This window comes from Sus scrofa, chromosome Y, assembly GCF_054392235.1.
Source record: "Sus scrofa isolate SSC_HxYL_T2T_F1_AM1 chromosome Y, Sscrofa_HxYL_maternal_Yorkshire_Landrace_v2.0, whole genome shotgun sequence".
Taxonomy (NCBI): domain Eukaryota; kingdom Metazoa; phylum Chordata; class Mammalia; order Artiodactyla; family Suidae; genus Sus; species Sus scrofa.
The window spans coordinates 16,064,363-16,090,931 of record NC_139402.1 but is presented as its reverse complement, the minus strand read 5'-3'; the positions used below and the strand labels follow the sequence as shown (position 1 = coordinate 16,090,931).

Below are 26,569 nucleotides of genomic sequence, written 5' to 3'. Positions count from 1 at the left end.
AGGAACGGGTTGTGTGAGGCCATTGGCTGGTAAGGTTGGCCAAGTTTGGGGCTGTTAATAAGTGATTGGGGTTTATCCTACCACAGAGGAAGCCCTCCATTACTTGCTCCCAGTATTTCTGTGTTTATTTAGCCTGACCCACAGCAGGTAGAATTTCCTGGCCCAAGGATCCAACCCCTGCCAGAGCAGTGACCCAACCCACAACAGTGACAACCCTGGACCCTTAACTTGCTAGGCCACCAGGGACTTCCTCTATTCTGTATTATAGCTCTTTTTCCGCATTCTTGAAAGTTGAGGTGAAATAGAAATGTGACTTGAGTCCCTTGTTCTTTGGACAAGCAGATCTTACCCTTCCTGGAGAAATAGGATCAATTCAGAACGTTCTAGAAGAAGGCAAGTGATGGTGCTGGAGACAGATTTTCAGGTGCAGTGCAGTTTGGCTCTAAAGGAGCAAATGGATACTAGGGAAATGGTCCTTCATTTGCTGCTCTTTTGAGTTGCCTTGGTTGGTTTGTTTTCAGACACTTTCTCCTTTGCCAGAGGACACCGTCTTGCCAAGATCTTGCCTCTGTCCAGGACTCTTGCTTCGTCGGGGACAGAGTCACTCTTGGGAAACCAGCCTATAGATGAAAAGTCATCTTGGCTGGTAGAAAGCCAGAGCAGAGCATGTGAGTGTTTTCAGGGAGGTGTCATAGACCCTGTGGCCTACGGAGCTGCCTTTCTCCCTTCAAAGCAGGTTCCTGTGTGAAAAGAGCTATCCTGGGGAGGAAAGATCCCAGGGCACCATGGCCTTGAGCCCTAGTTTTCATACAGTTTGGGCCTTGCAAGCGCCACCACATCTATGTGCCCCTTCCTCTCTCCAGTCTGCCCCCTTCCAATTGTTCCTTGACTGCCACTTGGCTACCTTGTGTGTTTCTTCTTTTTCATTCTTTCTTTTGGCTCTGCGGATGCTATGATTCAGAAGCCATCTCAGCCAAATTACATCCCACTGTAGTTGATTGAATTGAAGTGTTTGTGCCATGGATCAAATCTTTGCCACAGATTAAACCTGTGACTTGAGCCAGAGCAGTGACAATGCTACATCCTTAACCCACTACTATACCAGGGAAATCGTCTTTGACTTTTTCAAATTCTGGTTTTTATACGGTAACCCTTTCTGAGATGGACCTGGTTGGTTTCCAAAAAGGTTAAAGAAATCCTGCTCTACGTGAGGGTTCTGTCTTAAAAAGGCAATTAGAGGGAAGAGCATGCTTTTTTTGTCGGGGAACTCAGAGGCCAATAGGGCAGACAGCTATGCTAAATAGAGGCAGGAAAGTAAGTGCTGTCACTAAGAGAACCATGGAGAGTGTTCCTTTTCACTCCTTCCCCCTGAAGACCCAGGATGAGGTAGGATGAGGCATCCAGTCCTCTGCCTACAGCATCTGTGCTCAGCTCACATGCTGTGAAATCACTCAGGACGATCACATACCAAACCCCAATTATGTTAGTAAGACTGTTCACAGATTCTGATAATTTCTCCCTTTTTCCACAGTGCTGGCTGGCTGAATGTTCTAACAACAGCCTCCAAGTAGTGGCTTAACAGGATATGTGTTTCTTGTTCATGTCAGTTGGGCGTGGGCTGTGGGAGTGGGGAAGGGGGCTTTGGAGACTCTGTAATCTAAAGAGTCACTTGGGGTCCCAGGCTAATTCCATGGTTGGACTCGCCCAAGTTTTCAGGCTTTCAGCAATTATCCCAGACGGAGTAGGTCACAAAGCATGGGACATATTTTCTCCTGGTACTGGAGGCTGGAAGTCAAAGACCAAGTCTCCAGCATGGTCATGTTCAGTGAGAGCCCTCTCCATGTTAAGAGCCAGTTACCCCTTGCTGTGCACACATGGAGACAGGAGGAAGGGGTCAATGTCTTTTAAAAGGGCCTGATCCCATTGTGAGGGCCCCATCCCCTAACACTATCATGTTAGGCTTTGGGATTTCAACATATGAACTTGGGGGGAGGGGAACGGATATTCAGAACAGAGAAGCCATCCTCTGCTGGGTTGTTTGTTTTGAGACAACAGGCAGGGTGCATGAGAAGGCATGTAGGGTTCCTCAGGAGATGAAGGGACAAGGGGTGTGTGTTACCTCTGCCTAAGCCCTAATTGTCTGCAGCCTGGTCACATGGCTCTGCCAAGCAGCACATGTCAGTGGGAAATGTGATCTTACTGTGTGGCCAAGAGGAAAACCGAGCTGGAGGTTGGTAGAAATGCAAACAGTGTTGCTCATCCATTGCTTTGGTTTAGACCAAGTTCTACGTGTGACTCCGCTTTACCCTAACTTCCAGAATTGAGACTAGAGGGCAGCTGCCCAGGCAAGTGCCTATGTATTCTAAACAAGTAACAACTGATTATTTGAGTGCCTTGTCAGGACTAATGTGGCAGTATGTAGTACAGGCAGTTCTGTTTTACACAGACAGAGAAATAAGGAATCTCCTCTCTGGACTTCTGGTGTGTGGGTCAACACCCTCTCAGGGGATCTGCTGGCAGGCCGGGACAGAGCTCATCAAAGTTTGTGTTTAATTTCACGGAGGTCATGCCCCGCCTCCCTGCTGAGAACCTGGCTGTCGGGAGTCAGTGTTACCCCATTGAAGTTGGGGGGGGGAAGGACACATCCAACAGGGTTTAATTCTCCGTGTAACTAGCTGCAAATGAGTGGGCTCCATGTTCTGGTGGGCTGTGGAACTCCCTGCAAGCCAGGTGTCGCAGAAAACATGAAGGGGGTCGCCATAATTTCTCGAGGATTGGTTTGGAATCATATTGAGACAAGGAGTTTCCTCTCTGAATTCCACATTTCACATAAGACTGCACTGGGAATATGAAGGATATCTTGCACCCAGGAGGCTGGAAGGTATAGACCAAGGCATCATGGGATAACTCTGGCCTCCTGCTGATAAAGAGAATGTGTTTGGGATCAGTGCCTATAGGTTATTTTTTCTCTCTTGCCACGTCTTGCTGAGAACCTTTACTTTTCTGCAATTTGGTGTAGGTGCTGTCATGTATCCCAGCCACATGAATAATATCTACCACCGCACACCCACCCGGTCTAATCCCTGGACACTGTGACTATGGTATGTTACACAGCAACACAGACTTTGCAGGTAGGATTCAGGTAAAGCTCTTGAAATGCGGAAGACTGTCTTGGATAACCCAGAGGGCTCAGTGGAGTCACAAAGTGTCCTTATACAGGGACGTGGTAAGAGAGTTAGAGTTGATGAGGAAATGTGATGACAGAAGCAGAGCTCTAAATGATAGCATCACTTAGGCCTTTGCAGGCACCTGGATGCCTTTAAAGCTGGAGGAAATGGCCATGACCCAAGGGACATGAATGGCTTCTAACCACAGAAAAGAGAGAATTTATTCTCTCCTGAAGTCTTGAAAAGTGTTCACTTGTACCCACAGGTTGATGTTAGCACAGTGAGACCATTTCAGGCCCCGGATACTCATTATTATATGATAATATTATATGATAATAAACTGGTATTTTGTTTTGTTAATTTTTATAAATCTAAAAATATGTATTTCTTTTGTTTTGTTTTTGCATAATGACCAAATTTTTGAATCAGAGTTTTAGGTTCACCGTAAAAGTAAGAAGTACATAGATGTTTCCCTTTTGTGTCTCCCTTGACCTGTTGCTTAGCCCCTCGGATTCTAACATCTCCCACCAGAGAGCTACCTTTCCTACAGTTGACTCACCTACACTGACATATCCTTATCACCTATAGTCCAGTTTACTCTGGGAATTGTACATTCTTTTGGGGTTAGCCATATGTACTGTGACAGGTGTAATCACTATGGTAAAGTCTGGTATTGTAAAGATTCCCTACCATGAAAACCTCTGGGCTTCATTCATTTCCATGCCCTCTCTCCTTAGCCCTCCTCCCTCTACCCTCCCATGCTTAGCTCATCCTGTGACCGTCTCCTTAGGTTTCCTCTTACCAGAATGTGCTTAGTAGGAATCACAGAGTTTATGCAGTCTTCTCTGAGGGGCTTTGTTCAGTTAGTAACATGATTTATGTTTCCTCCATATCCTTTCTTGCATTGGTAACCCATCTCTTTTTAGCACCAACCGATACGCCATTGTCTGGATGTGACAAAATTGAGTTACCCATTAACCTGCTGAAAGACTCTTGCTTGCTTTCAGGGTTTGTCCATTAGGAGCAAAGCTGCTCTAAATATCATGTGCCATGTTTGGGTGTGTGTCTGTGTATGCATCTTCTACTCTTAGGTAAACTCCAAGAGCATGGATGTTGGACCATATGGTCGGAATGGGTTTATCTTTGAGGCACAGTAGCAAACTGCAAACTTCAAATGTGTCTGGGCTGTTTTGCATCCCCACCTGCCATGCAGGAGTGTTTCTTTCGCTTCACATCGTCACCACCCCTTGGTGTTAGTGCCCAATATTTTGGTCATTCTTATAGTCCCTAGTTGCTTAAGTTTGCATTTCTCTGACAACATATCATGTGTAGCCTCTCTACCTATGCCTTCTACCATCTGTGTATCTTCTTTTCTGAGGTGTCTGTTGTCTTTGGCAATTTCAATCAATTTCTTTTTTCCTTCTTGTTGGGATTTAAGGGCCTTTTTTGGGTATATTTTTGATAAGGTTCTTTTTAGATATGTCTTTTGCAAGTATTTTCTCCAAGTATAAGAAGCTTGCCTTCTTAGTCTGTGGACATTGCATGTCATGGAGAGAATTTTTTTTCCATTGATTTTTTTCTTAAATGAAATCAAATCTGCCTATGAATTTCTTTCATGGATCATGCCTGTGGTGCTCAATGTAAAAAAAATAATTGCTACAAACAGAGTCATTTAGCATTTCTTATTGTTACCTTATAGAAGTTTTGTGGTTTTACCTCTTAAAATTGAGGTCTGTGGTCCACCTTTTTTTCTTATTTTTTTTTGTGGACTATGTAAAAAATTTGCCTAGAAGTGTTTGTTGTTCCGTCACCACATCCTGAAGAGACTGCCTTTTCACCTTGGGTAACTTCTGTTCCTGTGTCAAAGAGCAGTTGACTGGGTTTGAGCAATTATTTTTCTGGGCTCCGTGGTGTTTTATCAACAAATATGTCTCTTCTTTCATAAGTGCCACACCGTCGTGTGAAGTCTAATACATCAGTCCTCCAGCTTTGACCTTTTTGAACACTGCGTTAGCTACTCTGGGTCTTTTACCACACTGTCTAACATTTTGAATAATAAGGATATTAATGTTCATAAACTAACTTGCTGCCACCTTGATTTGAATTGTATGGAATCTGGAGGTCGCTTTGGGAAGAAGTGACTTCTTGGTCAGCTTTGGTCTCCCTAATAAAGCCTACTCATGCACTTATTTTAATTTCCTTTAATTTCTTTTACTTTCCACTCATTTCTTGCATCAGATGTTCATCGTTTCCTCATATAGATTTGTGGCTATTTTGTTACACTTATACTTACTTTCCGTATTTAGAGGGTTGAGCATATGAATAAACTTGGCTGCACGTTCAACTTCCTCTTCCATGGCTGGAAACTAATTAACCTATAAGAACCTTGAATCCTGCCAGTTTATTATAATTACAGATTACTTCCAGAAGTATTTACTGATCAATCGTTGGCTTTTCCTACCAAGACAGTTAGGACATCTGCAAACAAAGAGTTTTTCATTTGCTCTGCTTCATACATTTAATTTAATTTTCTAGTACTCTTGCCTTAGCTGGGATTTCTGGTGCAGTATTAAGTGGAAATGGCGAGAGATGGTGATTTGCTTCATGGGCAACTTTTAAGCTTCTCATTCTTGAATATGGTAGCTATGGGTGTTATGTGCTAGACATTTATGACATTATGAATTTAAGTTTATTCCTAGTTCAGATAGTCTTTTATAATCAATAGGTGTTGGGTTGGTGACATGTCTTTTCTACACTGATCTGATCATATGAAATTTCCTCTCAATCTGTTGAAGTGGTTTTATTTCACCTCAGAAATTTGAAGAGGCATACCTAGGATGATTGCTAATTTGTCACAGAGGACTTTTCATCTGGGTTTATGAGAGGCATTTTTGTGTTGTTTTCATTTCCATGGATCTTTTCAGCTTTCTGTAGCAGGACAGTGCTGGACTAATAGGAAAACACAGCAGTTACACTCTGTGCTTTATATTCTGATAGATATAGTGGAAAGTTTATTATTTCTACTTTAAATGTTTGGTGGAATTTTCTGGTAATCTCTTGAAGCCTTGGGGACTTCTTCATTTGGATCATGATTAATTATTAATTTAATTTGTTTAATAGATACAGGCTTAGGCAGCCTATCTATTTCTTCCTGTGTGACAGATTTTTTTCTATCAAGGAACTGATCTGTCTCTTATAGGCTGTTAAATATGTGAGCATAAAGTTGTTCACGTATTACTTTATTGTTCTTTTCATGTCCATGCAATCTGTAGCTGAGTTTCCTATTACAATTGTGATGTTAATATTTAGGGTCTCATCATGTTTTTTCATATCCAGCTTACAGTCTTAAATATTTTATTAATCTTTCAAAGGAATATCATTTGTTTGGCTGATTATTCTCTAGAAACCTCCTGATTTCCCTTTATTGCTAACTGCTCGAATGTTCTTTCCTATTCTCTCTGTATTTTTTTCCTCTCTTTTTAGTTTCTTAATAGGGACACTATGAGTGATTTTAGATCATTCTCTGCTTTCCTTTTTACATCTGCACCTCTGGCATATGGAAGTTCAAGTCTTAGGGGTTGTATCAGTGCTTTGGTTATAAGCTCACACCACAGCCGTTGCAGCTCTGGGTCTGAACTTGATTATGCCACCTCTCTCATAACTTATGTCAATGCTGGGTCATTAACCAACTAAGCAAGACTGGAAATCAAGCCTGCATCCTCAAAGACACCACGGGGGCCTTAATGTGAACCTAGCCACAATAGGAACTCCCAGATTTTTCTTTTCTTATACCTGCATTCAATGCTGTAAATGTCTCTTGATGTATTGATTACACCACATATAGCAAGTAAAAATATAAATGTAGGTTTTTTACAATATTTCTTCAGTTTCTACTGTAGTGCAAAGAGGCAAGCCACACAACACACCCATTTTATTTTTGCCTTTATTGTCATGATTTTAGGTGGTGGGTAAAACAAGACGTTGCCATGATTGATGTCAAAGACCATTTTGCCTATGCTTTCCTCTAGCAGTTTTATGGTATCTGGCCTTATATTTAGGTCTCTAATCCATCCTGTGTTTACTTTTATGTGTGGTTTTCGAAGATGTTGTAATCTCATTCTCTTAAATTGTTGCCCAGATTTCCTAGCACCATTTATTGAAGACACTGCCTTTCCTCCAATCTATGTTTTGACTCCTTTGTGGATCGTAGCTTCTTGGGTTTCTTTCTGGGTTTTCGAACCTAGTCCATTGATCTATATTTCTGTTTGTGCGATTGTGCCATACTGGTTTGATTATTGTGTCTCAGCAGTATACTCTGAAATCAGGCAGCCTGATTCTGCTAGCTCCATTTTTTTTTTCTATGCTACATTGGCTATTTGAGATCTTGTGTGTTTCTACGCAAATTTTGTAATTTTTTCCTAGATCTGTGAAGAATGTAACTTGCAGTTAGATAGGGATTACACTGAAGCTTACTATAGGTAGTAGTCTCATTTTGACTGTATTGATTCTTCCCATCTAAGAGCAGGGTATATGTTGGAGACCACTGGACTGCAGAACTTTGTAGAAAGCAAACTTGAGGATGTTCTCCTTGTGGCTCAGCAGAAATGAATCTGACTGGGAAATGAGGGTGGGGTTTGATCCCTGGCCTCGCTCAGTGGGTTAAGCCTCTGGCATTGCTGTGAGCTGTGGTGTACTGCAAAAGTTGTGCTTTTGTTTATTAGGCTGGTGTTTGCAGATATGGTGAGATAACCTGTCTTGTTAGGTGAAATGAGTACAGTGAACTTTTCCTTCCAAATTCTGCAGAGGTCGCTTGGTGAATATCTACGTGGCTGGGACAGAGTTTGTGGTTAGTTTACATGGCTGGTGGCTGTGGAAATTATGCTCAGATGTCTTCTCTGGCTTCTGCAGAGACTGCGGCTTGGCTGGCTGAATGGTTATAGTAGAAGTTCTGGTTTGACTTCCTGATCAGGCTAGTGGAAGTTGTGATCAGGCCCGCTGGCTGGTTACTATAGAGACTGAGGTCCAACCTCCCAGTCCAATTACTACCAAAATATGGTCAGCCTTCATCATGTGATGACTACAGAGGTTTTGGTTTTGGTGCTTACCCTGGTGGCTGCACAGGTGGTGATTAATCTTGCTGGTCCAGTGGTTATAAAGAGATTGTGTTGGGATTTCCTGAAAGAATATGGCAGAAGTAATTGTTACACTGTAATCTTGTGAAGAATTTGCAGTTTGGCTTTATGCATGGTTGCTGCGTTGAGTGTGGTTGTCTCTCTGCCTAGTTGCTGAGGAGGTGGTTGTTTCCAAGCCAGCTACCACAAAGGTCTTAGGATTACTGAACTGCATCCTGAGGTAAGTGGTCAGTGGTGATGTCTCGCTTCCTGGCAGGTTCCTTCCAAGACTGCTTTACTTACTGGATGCTATGATGTTTGTGTTCAGGCTTCCTGAGGGGATTATCCAGATATTGTGGTGTTTCAGAATTCTTTTTTTTTTTTTTTGAAGTAGACGTTGTAGTTGGGCTCCCGAGACTGTTTCATAGAGGTGTTGAAGGCAGGTTTCCACAATAGGGAAATACCATAAATTCAGGGTTCGTGGTATTTCTGCCTGATCTAATTACTGTAAAGTTTTTGGTTTGCATTCCTTGTTTCCAAAGAGTATAGATTGGTTTCTGGATTGGCTACACACAAATGCAGATTATATTGGACAGAAGAAATTTTCACATAAGGACATCTGGGGAAATCATTCTGGCTTGTATGTGATTCAGTTTAACCATGATGGAGACTAGGAGAGCCACTCGTATAGCCCACTAAACATGTACTTCACACCGACCAGGGTTCTTGGCTCCCTGGTAAATAGAAGTTGATGAGAAGTGAGGCACCAGAAATTCAGGGAAGGCTTTATTGAGCCCTTGAGGAGAAAAAGGAGACTAATAATGTGACAAGTTCCTTTTCTTGCTCCTTGATCAGAGGCAAGCTTGTTTCTTCTCTGGCGGGATAGGGGTAAGTGTGGTGTAAGGTTTGGGTCAGTGGGGTGGTTTAGATTTTCTGTGCACTTCCTCAGTGGTATTGTCCACTATGTATGCCACATAAACTGGTTTTGCACCTGACACCCCGATTTTGATGGAGGGTTGATTTCTTTTATTTTTTTTCTTTTCTTTTATTTTTTATTTTATTAAGTTTTATGTTATTTTAATTTTTATTTCATTTTATTTTATTTGCCTTTATGAATCTTCTCATTCATCTTTTTCCCAACTGCCCATGCATGCAGTTATCTGTAGTCCCTTATTGTTTCTTTTTATTTCATTGTTCAAGGAGACATTGTTCAAGAGGCAAGCAGCACAACAAAGGATCCCAAGTCCTAGCCTGCCTCATCCCCCCCCCCAGGTCATTGTACACCCCTTATTCTTAACTTTGTTCTTGAAGTTTGGACCTGTGGAGTAGGTGTGTCTTATGGTCTCTATACACTGACGGGATAAGTCCCCACTTTTGCCTGCTGGAAGCAGGGTTGCTGTGTGCAGGGCTTCGCCCATCAGTAGGGTAAAGTGTGGAGTGTCTTTCAATAGGCCCTCATACCTTGTTAACCTTTCTCCAAAGGATCCAGTGATGTCCTTTGACTCTAGCAGAGCCAGTGGCTGATGAGGGGTGACAGCATCTCTGTGTTGTCCAGGGGGAGCTTGCAAGCATCCCTCAGGCAGCAGGACATGACAGGGTCCCTGAGTTGAGTTATGGTGAAAGGTTAGCCCCTGGTCCCAAATATGGTCCCATCTTTGGCTCAGGACTCCTAATGCCTTCCCTGACCTCTGTGATTGCAGAGAATTAAGGATTTATCCACATTGGGAAGTCCCCATGCTGCCACTCTCTTCACCTTTGCCTTTAAAGCCTGAACATCCCACTGAAAGTCCCTATTCCATTGAAGGGGGGTCACTTTGCCTTCCCTTTGGAGCCCTATGTAGGGCTTGGCTCTCAGAGTTCCAAATTATATATGGGAGGAGCAGCCACCCTAAGCAAGCCACAGTGTTGCCTCTCTCTGGTTGGAGACAGTAATGCACTAACTGCTGTATTCCATCTATGGCCAGGGCCCATGTGCTTTGGTTAACACAACGCCTCTAGATTGAAACCACTGCTGTGAGACCTGAGACTTGTTTGCAGAGATTTTGCTTTACTTTAATTTTTCATGATTGTTATTATTCCCATTATCATTGGTTTCCAGTGTTCTGCCAGTTTTCTCCTGTAGAGCAAAGGGACCCAGTCTGTCCCTCTTCATTTCTTGTTCTCTCTCTCTCTCTCTCTCTCTCTCTCTCACACACACACACACACACACACGCGCGCACATGCACAAACATACACACAATAACACAAAATCACACACCCCCAAACTATTGTTCTCACATTACCTCCATCATGTTCTATCAGGCCTGACTAGATAGAGTTCCCTGTGCTAAACAGCAGGATCTCATTGCTTATCCACTCCAAATGCAAAAGTTTGCACTGCTTAACCCCAGACTTCAAGTCTGTCCCACTCCTCACCCCTCTCCCTTGACTGTCTTATTCTCCGAGTGCATGCATTTCTTTCCTCTAGAATGTTTCATTGGTGCCATTTATTCATTTCCAGATCTGTGCTGTCTTATGGCATTTGTCTCTTCCTTTCTGATGTACTTCACTTAGTATATGCATCTCTAGCTCCATCCATGTTGTTGCAAATGGCATTATTTTGTTCTCATGAACTCTAGTTTTCCACTGTGAATATGTACCATATCTTTTTAATGTACCCTTCTGTCAATGGAATTTAGGTTGTTTCTATGTCTTGCATATTGTGAATAGTGCTGAAATGAACTTTCCAGTCCATGTATATCTTTCAAGGAAAGAGTTATCTGGATATATGCCCAAGATGGTATCGTTGGGGCATAGGGTAATTCTATACTTAGTTTTCTAATGTACAGCCATACTGATCTGCATAGTGGTTGTAGTGGTTGTCCCAATTTACGTTCCAGCTAACAGTGCAGCTGGGCTCACTTTTCTCCACACCCTCTCCAGAACTTTTTATTTATTGACTTGCTAATGATGGCCATTCTGACAGGTGTGAGGTGGTACTTCACAGTAATTTTGAGTTGCATTTCTCTAAAAATTGTGAGGTCGAGCATTTTTTCGTGTGCCTGTCAGCCATTTGCAGGTATCCTTTGGATAAATATCTTTTCGGGTCTTTTTCCCATTGTTCAACTGGCTGGTAGGTTTTTGCTGTTGTGTTTTATAAGCCATTTATTTCAGAGATTAAGCCCCTTCAGTGGCATCATTTGAAAATATATTTTCTCTCATTCCAATGGTTGTCTTTTTTCATTGTTCCGTTTGCTGTGCAAAAACCTGTCAATTTGATTGAGTCCCTTCTTTATTTTTGCTTTTATTTCTGTTGCCTTTGGAGACTGATGTTGAGAAAAATCATTTTTATTGTTGATGTCAGAGTATGTTTTGCCTCTCTTCTCTTCTAGTCATTTGAGGTGTCCTATCTTATGTTTACATTTTTAAGTGATTTTGAGTTTACTTTTGTACATGGTGTGAGGGTGTATTTCAGTTTCACTGAATTACCAGCAGCTGTCCTGTTTTATCAGCATCCCTTTCTGAAAAGACTGTCTTATTCCCATTTTATATTCTTGCCTCCTTTGTCAAAGATTGATTGAATGCAGGGTTGTGAGTTTATTCCTGGGTTCTCCACGTTGTCCTGTTGGTCTATATGTCTGTTTTGGTGGCACTACCACAGTGTCTTGTTTACTGTGGCTCAGAAAAATTGCCTGATGTCTGGGAGAGTTATTCCTCGTACTTTATTTTCCCCCTTAGTGTTCCATTGCTTATCTGGGTCTTTTATGGTTCCATATAAATTTTTGGATTGTTTGTCCTCGTCCTGTTAAAATAACAGGGGTCTTCTGTTAGCGATGTCATTGAATCTCTAGATTTTATTCCATACTATTGCTTTTTTAATAATATTAATTCTTCCAAACATGGATCATGGGATATCTGTCCCTTTATTTGAATCCTCTTTAATTTCTTTAAGTTTTATGGTTCATCTTATTAATCTTTCAGCTCCTTGGTCAAGCTTATTTCTAGGTCTTTAAATTTTGGGGGTGCAATTTTCAAAATATTCTATTTTTTATTTTTTTAATTTTCTTACTTATTTTGAGTGCAATCAAGTGCAACCAAAATCTGAGTGTCAATTTTGTATCCTGCTACTTTGCCAAATTTGTGGGTCAGTTTGAGTAGTTTTGGTGTGGCCTCCTTAGGATTTTCTATACATTGTGTCATGTCATCTGCATGTAGGGAATATTTTGCCTCTTCTCTTCCAATTTGGATGCCTTTGACTTTTTTGTTTGTCTAATTGCTGTGCCTAGTGTTTCCAATATTATGATGCATAAAAGTGGCCAGAATGGGCCTTCTTCTCTTGTATCAGTGTTTATTGGATAGGCTTTCAGCTCTTTTCCTTTGAGTATTAAGTTTGCTGTGGGTTTGTCCTAAATGGCTTTTGTTGTGTTAAGATATATTTCTCAGATCCCCACTTTGGTAAGAGGTTTGATCGTGAGTGGATGTTGGACTTTGTGGAATGCTGTTGCTGCATCTATTGAGAGGATCATGTGGGGTTTTAGTTTTCATATGTTCGTGTACTGTGTGATGTTTTCTGCTGTGAGTATTTTCAACCCTCCTTGCAAACCTGAGACAAAATCCCCTTGGTCATTGTATATGATACTTTTCTGGTCAATGCTTATTTGTCCAAAGGTGTCTGGGTTTCTTTCTGTGTTCTCCATTTTGTTCCATTGTTCTGTCTCGCTGTTTTGTTACCATTACCACACTTTCTTGATGACTGCATCTTTGTAAGATGGCTTGAGGTCTAGGAGCATTTCACCGTTTTGCCTCCTGCTTATTTGTTTTTTTTTTTTTTTTTTTTTTTTTTCTTTTACTCTCAAGATTGCTTTGGGAAAGCTGGGTCTATTTTGTTCCATGTACATTTTTGGATTGTTTGCTTTCTTTCTGTGAAAAATGTCGTGGGTAATTTGATTTGGATTGCATTGAATCTGTAGATTGCTTTGGGTAGAATGGCCATTTTAACAGCATTAATTTTTCCCATTCAGGAGCGTGGAATATCTTTCCATTTCTCTACATCTTCTTTAATTTCCTTCATTAATGTTTTATAGTTGTCAATCTATAAGTCCTTTACCTCCTAGGTCAGGTTTATTCCAAGGTATTTGATTTTTACCATGCCATTTTTAAAGGTGTAGTATTTTTATGCCTTTCCTAAATTTCCTCATTAGTATACAGAAATGCAACTGATTTCTGAAGGTGAGTCTTATATCCTCCTAGTTTTCTGACTTTGTGGATCCGTTCAAACAGGTTTGAGGTTGAAATATTTGGAATTTTCAAAATGTAGTATCATGTCATCTGCATAGCATGACCGTTTTACACCTCTTCTCTTCTTATTTGTAGGCCCTTAATTACTTTTGTTTGTCTGATTGCTGTGGCTAGGACTTTCAATAATATATTGAAGAGCTGTGGCAAGAATGGGCATCTCTGTCTTGTTCCAAATTTTAGTGGGAAGGATTTCAGCTTTTCTCCATTGAGTACAATATTTGCTGAGGGTGTGTTATATATGACTTTGAATGTGTTCAGGAATGTTCCCTCTATCCAGCTTGGTGAGAGTTTTATTTTGTGTATGGATTTTAGACTCTGTCACACGCTTCTTCTGCATCTTTTGAGACCATCATATGGTTTTTGATGTTTCTATTTTTACTGTGGTGTATGATGTTGATTGATGTACGCATGTTGAACCATCTTTGTGAACCTGGGATGACACCTACCTGGTCGTGGTGTATGAACTTTTTGATGTGTAGTTGGTTTGGGTTGGCTGAAATTTTGTTGAGAGTTTTTGCATCTGTATTCATCAATGATATTGGCCTATAATTTTCTACTTTGGTGGTATGTTTGTCTGGTTTTGGAATTAGGGGAATGCTGGCATCCTCGAATATCTTTGGGATGGTTCCTTCTTACTCCGCATTTTGATAAAAACTTAAGGAGGGTGGGCATCATTTCCCGTGTGTATGTTTGTTAGATTTTGCCTGTGAAGCCGTGTGGTCCTGTACTTTTATTTGTAGGGAGTTTTTTTTTTTTTTTTGATACAGTTAACTTTATTACTAGGGATCCGTATATTCAGTTGATCTATTTCTTCTTGATTCTGATTTTTCAGGCTGAAAGACTCCAGAACATTGTCCACTTCTTCTACATTGTCAGATTTGTTGGCATATAGTTGTTGCTAACTTTCTCATATGGATTTTTGTTTTTCTGTAGTATCCATTGTGATTTCTCCTTATTCATTTCTTATTTTGTTTATTTGGGTTGTTCCTCTCCCCGTTTCCTGGTGAGCCTAGCCAGAGGTGTGTCAATGTTGTTTACCTTTTAAAGAACCATCTCTTGGATTGGTTGATTTTGTGTATTGTTTCTTTGATTTATTGATTACTCTTTCATCTTTATGATTTCCTTCCTTCTGCTGACTTGATTTTTTGTTGATTCTTCTTTTTCTGATTCACTTAGGTGGTGGGTTAAGTTGTCGGTTTGAGACTTTTCCTTTTTGTAAAAGGAAGTCCTGTGTAACAATGAACTTTCTTCTGAGCACTGCTTTGGTGGCATCCAATAGAATTTGAGTGGTTGTGTCTTCATTTTCATTTGTCTCCAGGTAACTTTTACTTTTTTTCTTGATTTCCTCATTGGCCCATTGGTTTTTTCAGAGCATGTTGTTTTTTCACCATGTAGTAGGTTTTTTTTCTCATTTCCTTCCCTGTGGTTGGTTTCTAGTTTCATGTATTGTGGTCAGTGAAGATACTTGCAATAATTTCTATACTCTTCTATTTGTTGAGCTTAGCTTCGTGCCCCAATATGTGATCAATTTTTGAGATTATTACTTACACACTTAGGAGAACGTGTATTCTGATTTTTTTGGGTGTGTAATGTCCTGAAAATGTCGATTAAGTCTATGTTTTCCATTGTGTCCTTTAGGATCTCTGTTGCCTTATGGATTTTCTATCTAGAAGCTTGGTCCATTGATGTGAGTGGGGTGTTAAAGTCTCCCACTGAGATTGTAGTCCCATCAGTTTTTCCTTTTATATCTGTTAATGTTTCCTTCAGCTATCTGGGTGCTTCTATATTTGGGGCATATATGTTGCTGTTTATAACACCCTCTTCTCGAACAGAGCCTTTAACTATGAAATAGTGTCCTCCTTTGTCTTTCTTTACAGCCTTTGTTTAAATGTCTCTTTTATCTGATGTGAGTATTGCAACTCCTGCTTTCCTCTCTGGTCCACTGGCATCAAATATGTTTTGCGCTCCCCTCACTTTCAATCTATATGTGTCCTCTGTCCTAATGTGAGTCTCCTGCTTGTGGCATATTGAGGGGTTTTGCTCTTTTATCCCATCAGCCACTCTGTGTCCTTTCATTGGAGTGCTCTGTCCATTGGCATTTTATCTGATGATCGATAGATGTTTATTTATTGCCACTTTAAAACTCTTAGTCCAGATGATTCTATTATTCTTCATTCTTTCTTTCTCCTTTTTTTTTTTTGGATGGCTGGTCTCCATTTATTTTATGCCTGAGTATCACTGTGTGCCTTAGCCTGATAGGTTGAGTGCTCTCTAATTGCAGTTTCGTTCCTCATCATTTCCCCCTTTATTTTTTTTTTTTAATTTACAGAACTGATTTTTGTATTGCTGTAGTCTTTCAGCTTTTGTTTGTTGGAGAAACACTTTATTTCCCCTTCTATTTTAAATGGTATTCTTGCTGGATAGAGTATTCCACGTTGCATAATTTTTTTTTTCCTTTCAGTCCTTTAAATATCTCTTGCCATTCCCTCCTGGCCTGTAGAGTTTCTGTGAAGAAATCAGCTGATAGCCTTATGGGGGTTCGCTTTTAATTGACATTTTGCTTTTCTCTCTCTGCCTTTAGAATCCTCTCTTTATCTGTAATTTTTGCCATTGTTATTATATGTCTTGGTGTGGTTCTATTTGGGTTCAAGTAGTTGGGGCCTTCTGTGCTTCTTGTATCTTGAAGTCAGAATCCTTTAGATTTAGAAAGCTTCCAGGGGTAATTTTTTGAACTATATTTTCAACCCCCTCTTGTTGTTCTTCTCCTTCTGGAATTCCTACTACGCAAAGATTGGCCCATTTTCTATTATACCGTAAGTCTCATATGGGTTTCATCTTTTTCCATTTGGTTTTCCTTCTGCTCTCCTGTTTGGCTGATTGCCATTGTTCTATCTTCCACATCCCTAATTCATTCCTCAGCGTTATTCATTCTGGTCCTCACTGTCCTTAGCTCCATTTGTATCTCTGCAAATGAATTTTTTGGTTTTGCTTGGCTCCTCCTTATGTTTTCTCATAGCATTCTGAGGGCGTCTGCATTCCTGTTCATATCTTGTCTTCATTCCTTCAGTCTTTTCACTGTCTCCCTTTTGAACTCCAAGTCTGACAGACAGCTTCAGTGTTGAAGATTTTAGGTGAATTCTCCCATTGTGTAAACTGGGAATGTTTTCTGAGCTTCCTCATCTTGCTTGTGTTTTCCATTTTCTGTGAATTTGGGGAAGCCAAAATGTAGTTTGGCACAGTTGAGGCTGCACCGCATTGGTGGAGCACTTCAGCAGGGCATGCATGGTGTGCTGGGTCACACTGCTGAGCCTAGGTTCTTCCCATTGCCAGGCATGTTTGGGCATTTTGCACCATCCTGAAGGAAGTTGGGGCTGGATGATATGGGATGTGGTTGAGGCACAGCCCTGCAGTTGGGCAGGGCTTTCCCAGGTGCTCAGCGGCAGCAGAGTGCATCCTGCGGGCATGCGGTGCTTTTCGGTGTGCTCAGCTTATCAGTTGCCAAGGGTGGGTGGGGCTGGCCTCCTTGCTCTGTGGCAGAAAGTTGCTTCCTGAGGGTGGGCAGGACCAGGCAGTTCACTCCATGGCAGAGGGCCCTGCCCGAAGGTGGATGGGCCTGGCAGGTGTGCACCATGGTGGAGGTGAACTTCCCACATGTGCCTGGGGATTGCTGGGGCATGCCATTCAGCAGAGCACTTCCCAAAGGGGGGCAGTCCTGGCCTGGTTGCGCCATGGCAGGAGGGTTCTTTCCAAAGGCTAGTGGAGCTTGCTAGGGCTTGCCACATTGGAGTTGCCCTCCGTGCACATGGGCGGGGCTTGCCCTGGTGCTCCATGGCAGTGGGATGCTTCTTGAGTGTGGGCAGTGCTGGCCAGCTCGCTCTGCAGTGGAGAGAGCTTCCCAAGTGTGGGTGGGGCTGGCAGGTGCCCACGGAGGTGGAGGTGCATTTCCCATGGCTAGCTGGGGCTTTCTGGGGCAACCTGTAGCAGTGGAGCACTTCCCAAGGGTGGACAGGGCTGGCCGAGTTGCCCCATGGCAGCAGGGCACTTCCCAAGGGTAGGCAGGGCTGGCCAGTTTCCACTGTGGTCGTGGTGCATTTCCCAATGTGGTGAGGAGTTTCCCAGGGCATGTCAGGGCAGTGGGGCACTTCGCATAGCTGGGCATAATTCCAGACATAAGTTCTTCCAATACGTTTTCAATAATCTTTTCTTTTACTTCTCCTTCTGGAATTCCTACTATGCACAGATTGGCCCACTTTATGTTATCCCATAGGTCTCTTATATTGCTTTCAGGGTTTTTTCATTTGGTGTTCTGTCTGCTGTCCTATTTGGGTGATTTGCTTTCTTCTATCTTCCACATCACTGATAAGTTCCCCTGCATTATTCCTTCCAGCCCTTACTGCCCTTAGCTCATATTGTTGGTCTGCAAATGAACTTTCTAGATTTTCGTGGCTCCTCCTTATGTTTTCTATTTCTTTTCTGAGGGAGTCTGTGTTACAGTGCTTATCTTCTCTGAATCTCTTTAGTACTTTCACTCTGCATTTTGAACTCAAAGTCTGTCAGACTGTTTGAGTGTTGAAGGTTTTAGGTGAATTCTCCTGTTGCATAAACTGGGAATGTTTGCTGAGCTTCTTCATCTTGCTTGTGTTTTCCCTTTACTGTGAACTTGGGGAAGCCAAAGTGTAGTTTGGCACAGTCAGGGCACATGGTGGTGGTTGGGCTCTTCCTGAGGGCATGCAAGGCTGGCCGGGTCCCACCACCGTGGCTAGGTGCTTCCTGTGGGCAGTCAGTGTGGCTGGGTTGTGCTGCTCTGGTGGGGAGCTTCCGTAGGCTGGGTGGGGCTGGCCAGAGTGTTCTGCCTTGGCAGTTCACTTCCTGAAGCCAGGTAGGGCTTTTGGGTTGTGCCACAAGATTGGAGGGCTTCCTGAGGGCATGCAGGGCTGGCCAGTGCCTGTCATGGTGGAAGTGCACTACTCCTAGGCTGGTGGGTCTGGTTGGTGTACGTCCCATTGTTGGTGCCCTTCCTGCAGCCAGGGGCAGCTGCCTGTGGTTCTCTCCAGCAGTGGAGGGCTTCCCAAGGGGGGGGAGGGCTGGCCGATGCATGCCTTGGATGTCGTTCACTCCCCATGGCCGGGAGGGTCTTGCCCTAGTGGTCAACAGCAGTAGGGGGCTTCCCGAGGGTGGCGGTGCTGGCTCTCTCACGCTGTGTCAGCAGAGCCCTTCCCAAGGGTGGGCAGGGCTGGCCTGTTCCTGCTGCTGTGGTGGTGAACTTCCTGACTTGGGGAGGAGGTTGCTGGGGTGCACCAGGGCAGTGGGACACTTCCTGTGGGTGGACCACCAAGGAGGTGGTTGCCTTCCCATGGGTAGTGGGCCCAGTCCACTGCAGAAGGAATGTGGCTTCTCCCCGGGCATGCCCGTGGTGGAAGAGGGGGATGTGCTGGGAATGCCCTCTGTGCTCTACTAGCTGTTGTGCAAGTGAAAATGCTGTGGAGCAAGGCGTATTCTCTGGTGGCCCACACATCCTGCTCTCCCCTCCCCAACAATGGTGCAATGTCTCTCCTGCAGGCCCAGACCTTCTCCTGGGTTCCCTCTCTTGTGACTTTCCAGTCCCCAGCCTTTAGCACTTTGCAACCCTTCACCCCTGGGGCACCACTTCCTCATTTCTTATGCTGTCTCCACACCACCAATCCCAGCCTGCTCCCAGGAACTCACCTCCAAAGCCTAGGGCTTGGCACCCAGTCCCCACCAAAGCGTCTCAGTCTTTGGGACCTGTGCCAGCGGTTCTGATGATCTGTGTGGCTCTCACACTGCCTCTCAGTCCTCTAACCTGCTGATGCACTTTTCGTGGAGATCCCTTGGACTCAGCTGATCTTTCCGCAGGTTCGGTGAGTTTCCAGGGTGTGGGTTCCCTTTCTCTTTCACCATTCCCTCTCAGGAGTCCAGTCCTGATGCCCCTTCTCTCTCTCTCCTCTTTTCTGTTGCTTTATGCAGTTGTGTCAAGAGATTCTTCCCATTTTTGGAGGTTTCAGTTCTTCTGCCAGCGTTCAGTTGCTGTTCTGTGTGAGTCATTTTACATGTAGATGTGTATTTTTTGTTGCATCTGTGGGAGAGGTGAACAAATCCCCCTACTCTTTCACCATCTGGGATCTCTAAAATTGTGTCCTTCTTTATCTTTCTCTATGGCCTTTGTTTGATTCAATATCTATTTTTTCTACTATGTGTATCACAATTCCTGCTTTCCTGTCTTGACCATTGAAATATCATGTCCCATTCTCTCACATTCAGTCTATACGTGTTCTTTGCTCTAAAGGGTGTCTCTTGCAGACAGCAGGTTGTATGTTTTTGCTTTTTGATCCAATCTGCTGCTCTGTGTCTATTGATCAGAGTATTCAGTCCATTGACCCTTAAGGTAATTATTGAGAAACATGTATTTATTCCCATGTTAAACCTTGCTTTTCAGTTGATTCGTTGTATTACCTTGGTTTTTTTTTTCTCTTTCTGTTTTTTTTTTGATGATTTCCATTTATTTTATGCTTGGATACATTTCGTTTTAGTTTTCATGAATGTAATGTTTGGTTTGATTTGTGGTTTCCCTGGTTTTCAAGTAGGTTAACCACTTCCTACATCTGCTTGCTTTAGCCTGGTAGTCATATAGGCTGCAACACGATATTTAAAAATAGGTGTCTATATTTTCATACTTCCTTACCTACACTCTATGCTTTTGAATTTCTTCTTTGAGATCTTCGAGTTTGTCCTTTTGGTGTTCCTTGTGTTTCTCATCACTTTTTGAGTAGATTTTTGTTTGTTTGTATGTGTTGGTGATGTATGCTGGCTTATTTAAGTGACTGCTTTCCAATCTGTATATGTTCTGTCTTCTTTTTTCTCCTTCTTCTTCTTCTTCTCCTTCTTCTTCTTCTTCTTTTAGCCATTTCTGTATTTTTTTAGAATGGGTTTAGTATTGGTGTACTCGTTTAGCTTTTGTTTGTTGGAGAAATTCTCTGTTTCCCTTTCCAGTTCAAATGATACTCAATAAATAAATAAAACATACATAAATGAATAAATAAATAATGATAGTCTTGCTGGGAAGAGTATTCTAGGCTACAGAGTTTTTCCTTTTGGAACTTTGTATATAGCTTACCAATTTTTTCAGGCCTGTAGTGTTTCTGTAGAGGAATTAGGTGATTTGCGGGTTCTCTTGTATTTAAGGCATTGTATTTCTCTTGCTGCCTTTAGAATCCTCTCTTTATCTTTGGCCATTTTCATTATAGTAGGTCTAGGTGTGGGCATATTTGTGTTCAGCCTGTTTTGTGCCTTCTGTGATTACTGTATTTTGATACCTGTTTCCTTTAGTTTGGGAAAATTTTGAGATATAATTTCTTCCAATATATTTCCAATCCACTTTTCTTTTTCTTCTGCTTCTTGAAGTGCTGTAATGCATAGATGGACCCCTGTTATGCTACCCCATAGATCTCTTATGTTGCTTTCATGTGTTTTCATGTGGTTTTCTGCCTGCTGTCCTGATTGGGTGATATCCATTATGCTATCTTCCATGTCACTAATTCATTCCTCTGCACTCTTCACTCTGCCCTTTAGTGCCTTTAGCCCAGTTTGGCTATCTGCAAAAGACTTTTCTAATTTTTCCCTATTTTCCCCTAAATTTCCTCATTCCTCTCGAAAGTAATCGACATGACTGTTTGTAATGTGCTCGTAAATCCCTGATATTCAGCCTTCATTCCTTCAGTATATATTCACTCTACCCCTTTTGAACTCAGGTTTTTTGGCCTACGGAGGTCTGTTGCATTGTTTCTGCTTCACAGGAAATCTCCTGTACCTTACGTGGGAATTGTTCCTGGGCTTCTTCACCGTGTCCATGATTTTCTTTTTCTGTGAGTTTGGGGAAGTCAAACTCTAGTCTTGGAGGGTTACTTCTAGGCAAGAGCAACCCTTTGTATTTTGTGGGGTGTTACCATTTATTTGGGGCATGGAGGATTCCATTCTTGCTGGCTCAATCTTGGGAGTGAGCAGGCCATTATCCCGAGGGTGCGGAGTGTATTTCCAGGGAGAGGGAGGTAGTGGGTAGGGCTGGTAGTGCCTTCTTGCTGGGGTCTTAGCAGCAGCAAGTACATGCAGGGAAGTGGCACAGGCTACTCCTTGTTTCAAGGCCTTGGGCGTGATAATGAGCTTTTTGCAGAATCATGAGGTGCCCAGAGCATTTGGTAGTGGCAGTGGCAGTGGCAGTGGCAGTGGCATGGTTTGTGAGTTCCCAGAGAACTTGGAGCAGAAACAGGTAATGTTTGGTCACAATGACCTCTTCTGAGGTGCCCTCTGTGGTGATTAGGGCCACAAGGGGTGCCTGTTCCTGGACCCCTAGTGGTAGCAGGCCATGCACACCTCTGGTGGTTTGCCCCCCCAACTGAGGACCCTTATAAGAAGCACCCTGTCCCTCTTAGCCCACACAGGAGGTGGTACACCACTGCTCCTAGTTACAGGGTCTTGGCAAAGGACAGTGTTCAACCTTCTGGGTGCTTCTTCCGTGCAACTGTCAGAGCATTTGGCACTGACAGTTGCAGGGCGGTTATATGGCCAGGGTGTTGACAGCAATACTGAGTGGTGCTCAGTTGTAGTGCCCGCTCTGATTTCTGACCTCTGAGGTGACTGTGGTCAGAGATTGGACCTGATCACACACCCCTACCGGTGGCAGGCCTTGACTCCCTGTGGTTTCTGAGATGACTGCTTTGGGTTGTCCCCACTGCCTGTAGATAACTCAGGAGGCACCACATCTCACTTACCCACTTGATGCCCATAGCCCCCACCAGAAGGATCTGGACACCTATAGCCAGCACAAGAAGTGTCCAGGCTGCTGTAGCACAAGCAAGTGGCTTCTTGCCACCTGTGGCCTGCACCAGGTGCACCCTGCCCTCTGAAAGCCTGTGCACGTGTGAGCAGGGAGATTCCTTTGGCATCTGCCCCTCCTCCTTTTCCCCTCTGCAACAATGGCACCTTGCTTTTTAAGACAAAGTGGGGTCCTTTCTACTCCAAGGATGGCTCTGAGGTGACTCTTGGTATGATTGAAAATAATTCTTCTGAATGTTCTCCAGAATGACAGTAAAAGAGAAACATAAGAAGCTGCTAAGTCAAATAGATTCTATATCTTTAAGGGACCTGTTCACCTGGCTGAGGTTTGGTGTTAAAGGCCAGCATTTGTATTTAAGCCTGTCTTTGTGTAAAAGAAGAAAGCAACCTCTACGTGTGAATCGGGACATATAAAGGGGTGGAGATAAAGGCAAAAATAACCTAGAACAGTTTGAGGATTTTAGAGAAAATGACACCCACATTTTTTTTCTACTACTTTTTTTTTTTTTGTAGATGTTTCACTGATGAACTACCACCCTGTGGTGACAGTGATGCAATCTCTGATGATGTCATGTGGACATTGTTGTTGCTCTTATGGTGTAAATTATTGTCATGGTTCATGGATAAGATAAAATATGTTATCGTTTGGAGTGTGAAATGTACTTTTTAAGTAATTGTATACCTTTTTTTGTGTGTTTTGAGGGCCACCCCTGTGGCATATGGGCAATCCCAGTCAGGGTCAAAGCAGAGCTCTGTCTGCTGCCTTACATTGCTGTAGCAATGCTGGGACTGAGCCACATCTTTAACTTACATCACAGCTCAGGGCAACTCTGGGGCTTTAAACCACAGAGAGAGGGCAGAGGGTGAAGCTGCTTCCTCATGGACACTAGTTAGGTGTGTTAACCTCTTTGCCATCATGGGAACTCAATGGAATTTATTGATTTATTTTTTCTTTGCAATGAAGACAATCTTGTCAACTAATATCCAATTTCCATTTGAAGTAACAGATAGACTATAATGCAGCTGAGAAAACACTACGTAAATACTATGTATTTTCCCTTTCCAAATTGACTTTTATTTGCCCCTTTTTCCACACCCTCATAATTGAGACCCCCATTCAATACAACTTGGACTATTTCAGAAATCTCTTGGCAGCTATTCTCTATTTCCTTAGTTCCATTTTCCTTTTTGAAACAGTTACAGCTAGGGGACATGTCAAATGCTCCTCTCTAATTATCAAACATTACAAATATTAAAAAACGGCAAAATAATCTGCCATTGAAAACAATTAAAACGACAAAAGGACAACCTGCAATGGGAGACAATTATTTCAGATGATGCAACCAATAAGGGCTCAATCTCTAAAATCTACAAACAACCTATACACCTCAACAACAAAACAGCCAATTACTCAGTGGAAACATGGGAAAGAGACCTGCATAGACATTTCTCCAAAGAGAATATACAGAGGGCCAACAAGCACATAAAGAAATTCTCAACATCACTGTTTATTAGAGAAATGCAAATCTACACTACTATGAGGTATCACTTCACACTGGACAGAATGGCCGTCATTAACAAGTCCACACATGAGAAAACGCTAGAGAGGGTATGGAGAAAAAAAACTCTCTTACACTGTGGGAGGAGTGTAAATTCTTACAACCGCTATGGAAACACTTCAGAAAACTAAATATAGAACTAGCATGTCACGCAGCAATCCCACTCTTGGGCATACACCTGGGGAAAAAAAAATTTCCATGAAAACTTTATGTGCGCATGTATGTCCAATGCAGCACTATTCACAAGAGGAAAGACATGGAAATAACCTAAGTGACCGTTGGAAAGAATGGATTAAGGGATGTTGTATATATACACAATGCAACACCACTCAGCCGTAAGAAAAGAACAGAATAATGCCATTTGCAGCAACACGGCTGGAACTGGAGACTCTCCTACTAAGTGAAGTAAGCCAGAAGGAGGAAGGCAAGCACAATATGACATCACTTATGTGTGGAATGTGATATATGGCACAACTGAAACTTTCCACAGGAAAGACACACATGGATTTGGACAACAGGGTTTTGGTTGCCAAGGGGGAGTGTGCAGGATTGTGATGGACTGGGATTCGGGGGTTGAAAATGCAAACTATTGCATGTGGAGTGGGTATGCAATGAGGTCATGCTGTATAGCAATGGGAACTATCTCTAGTCACTTTTGATGCAGCATAATGTGAAACAAAGGATATGTATGTGTGTGGGTGTGCGTCTTGGGTGGGTGGGTCTGTGACGGGGCCACTTTGCGGCACAGTATGAAAGTGATAGAACACAGTAAACCAGCTATGATGGAAAAATCATTTTAGAAAAAGAAATGCAGCATCCTGTTACTCTTAACTGTGTCAAAAGTAAAGAAATTGAAGCTATGAAGATGAACATACAAGTTTATTGCTGAAATAACAGAATTGCAGGAATTTGGTGACATTTGCCAGCATAAATGTTCATCTTCACTCTCCTGCATAACCTATAGTCCTTTGATAGGTCAGTGGTAATTAGGGTGATGTTCAGATACGGAAGAGGACTGAGGGTTTGGCCTTGAAAGCGAGGCAACAGATGTGTCAGTGGCCATTGGCATTGGGAACCATGGATGGGCTGCTGGTTGCGGGTTAGACAGAGGGCCCTCAGTTGGTGATATATTCTGGTATCTGGTTGGCAAAGGAGAAGGCTCCACCCTCAGTCCAAAATAACCACTTGGGAAGTTAGAAATAAGGTGGTACTGAGAAAAGGACGTGGTAGTTGTAATGAAATTCACGATGTGGCCACTTGCTGGAGAGTAGCTGCTTTGTGAGTGCATGTGAAACGTGGTCAACTGACTAAAAATAGCATGTTGAGCCATGACAATTTGTCCTGGTGGCCTGACTGATGGTGATGATGGAGAAGAAAGACCACTTCTAGTTGCGGTAGTTGTATTAGAAATTCTCTGGCTCATAGAAGGCCATCTTATTAAAGGCACATTTAGGTTTGTAGAGGCTGAAAATGCATCTTCTCCATGAGTTTGTGCAGCCACATCAGAATTATGGTTATCCACATTACCCCCTGTTCTAGAGCGCTTCTTGCTGCAGCCTTGAAGTAGAGAAGCCGATACTGGAGAAGCATTTTTCATCCTGACTCTTCTTTTCATCCTCACCAACAGATGGGGACAGCCTCGTTTAAAATTTGGATTATGGTAGAACTGCAGCTAAAACCAAAAGAGAAAGGTATTTAGTGACCTTTTAAACAAAGATACGAGGACAAAGAATCCATACAAATCTGACTTGTTTCATCACACAGAGTTAATGTCAGGAAATAATACTCATCTATTACTAACATTTTCAAAAATTTATGTAGTGGGAACAGGCAATTATGGTCCTTAAATAAAAATGCCTGGTGCATTTACAGTAACAGTATGAGGTTCAGGGGCTTGTATTGGGTGAGGTTCATCGAGAAGGCTCCAGGTGGCTAGGAAATTTCTCTATCACCCCAAATATTTTATGACCAAGTGGCCTTCAACTTAAAACTGTAGCAGTACTTCATCCCACCTTCAAGGTCTACTATGACCCTATATGCATGAACATATTTGCAGATGTCCCTCTGTAAATAGTAACTGGACATTTCATAATACCTTGTTCCAAGCAGAGACTTCATTATCTTCTGCCAGAATGTTGGCTAGTGAGGCAGGTCTTTGAAAATTCCTTCGCAATTTAGTAAATCCATAAAGGCTAAGCTGTCGAACTAAGCTTTTCATACTCTCAGTTTCAAAAATTCTGAAGGGAGCCTTTCTCTCCAGAACTTCTTTCTTGAAGCGTTCTTCATTAATCACGATCGAGGTTCCATTTTCATCCCACCAAATGGACTTAAATCGATCACTTTCAACAATTTCCCAAAGTTTTCTGGGAAAGGGCAGAGGAGGAAAATCATTATCTCCATCTGGTTCAGAGGCACACAATGTGTGGCATGGCTCTTTCATCAGGGAGCCCTCAGACAAAGCCTGGAAAGCTTTTTCTTCAATCTGAGACCTCAAGTCCAAGTCCCCAGTGATTGAGTTATCACACCATGGAGATGTAGTGGAGGAATCTGAACCAGTTGGTGCATCTTTAGGAGACACAGGTTGAATTTCTGAAGGAGCATGTGCCAT

General features: G+C 42.5%; 1 protein-coding gene across 1 annotated transcript; it reads right to left on the bottom strand.

Moving 5' to 3' along the window:
- Positions 1-477: 477 nt before the first annotated feature.
- LOC110257946 (heat shock transcription factor, Y-linked-like) lies at positions 478-26,569 on the bottom strand. The gene is made up of 4 exons (XM_021080965.2): positions 26,057-26,569; positions 25,355-25,633; positions 9,740-9,879; positions 478-643 (listed from the first exon to the last, which is right to left on the bottom strand). Exons 1-4 carry the CDS (start codon positions 26,567-26,569, stop codon positions 478-480), a joined length of 1,098 nt encoding a protein of 365 aa, XP_020936624.2.

Coding starts and splice junctions, on each gene's coding strand:
- LOC110257946 (XM_021080965.2), bottom strand. CDS start 26,569: ATGGCACATGCTCCTTCAGAAATTCAACCTGTGTCTCCTAAAGATGCA. Junction 9,880..25,354: donor GAATTTCTAATACAACTACC/GCAACTAGAAGT, acceptor AACTCAACTCAG/GGACCCTGTCATGTCCTGCT. Junction 644..9,739: donor TTTGGAGAAAGGTTAACAAG/GTATGAGGGCCT, acceptor GCTTTCTACCAG/CCAAGATGACTTTTCATCTA.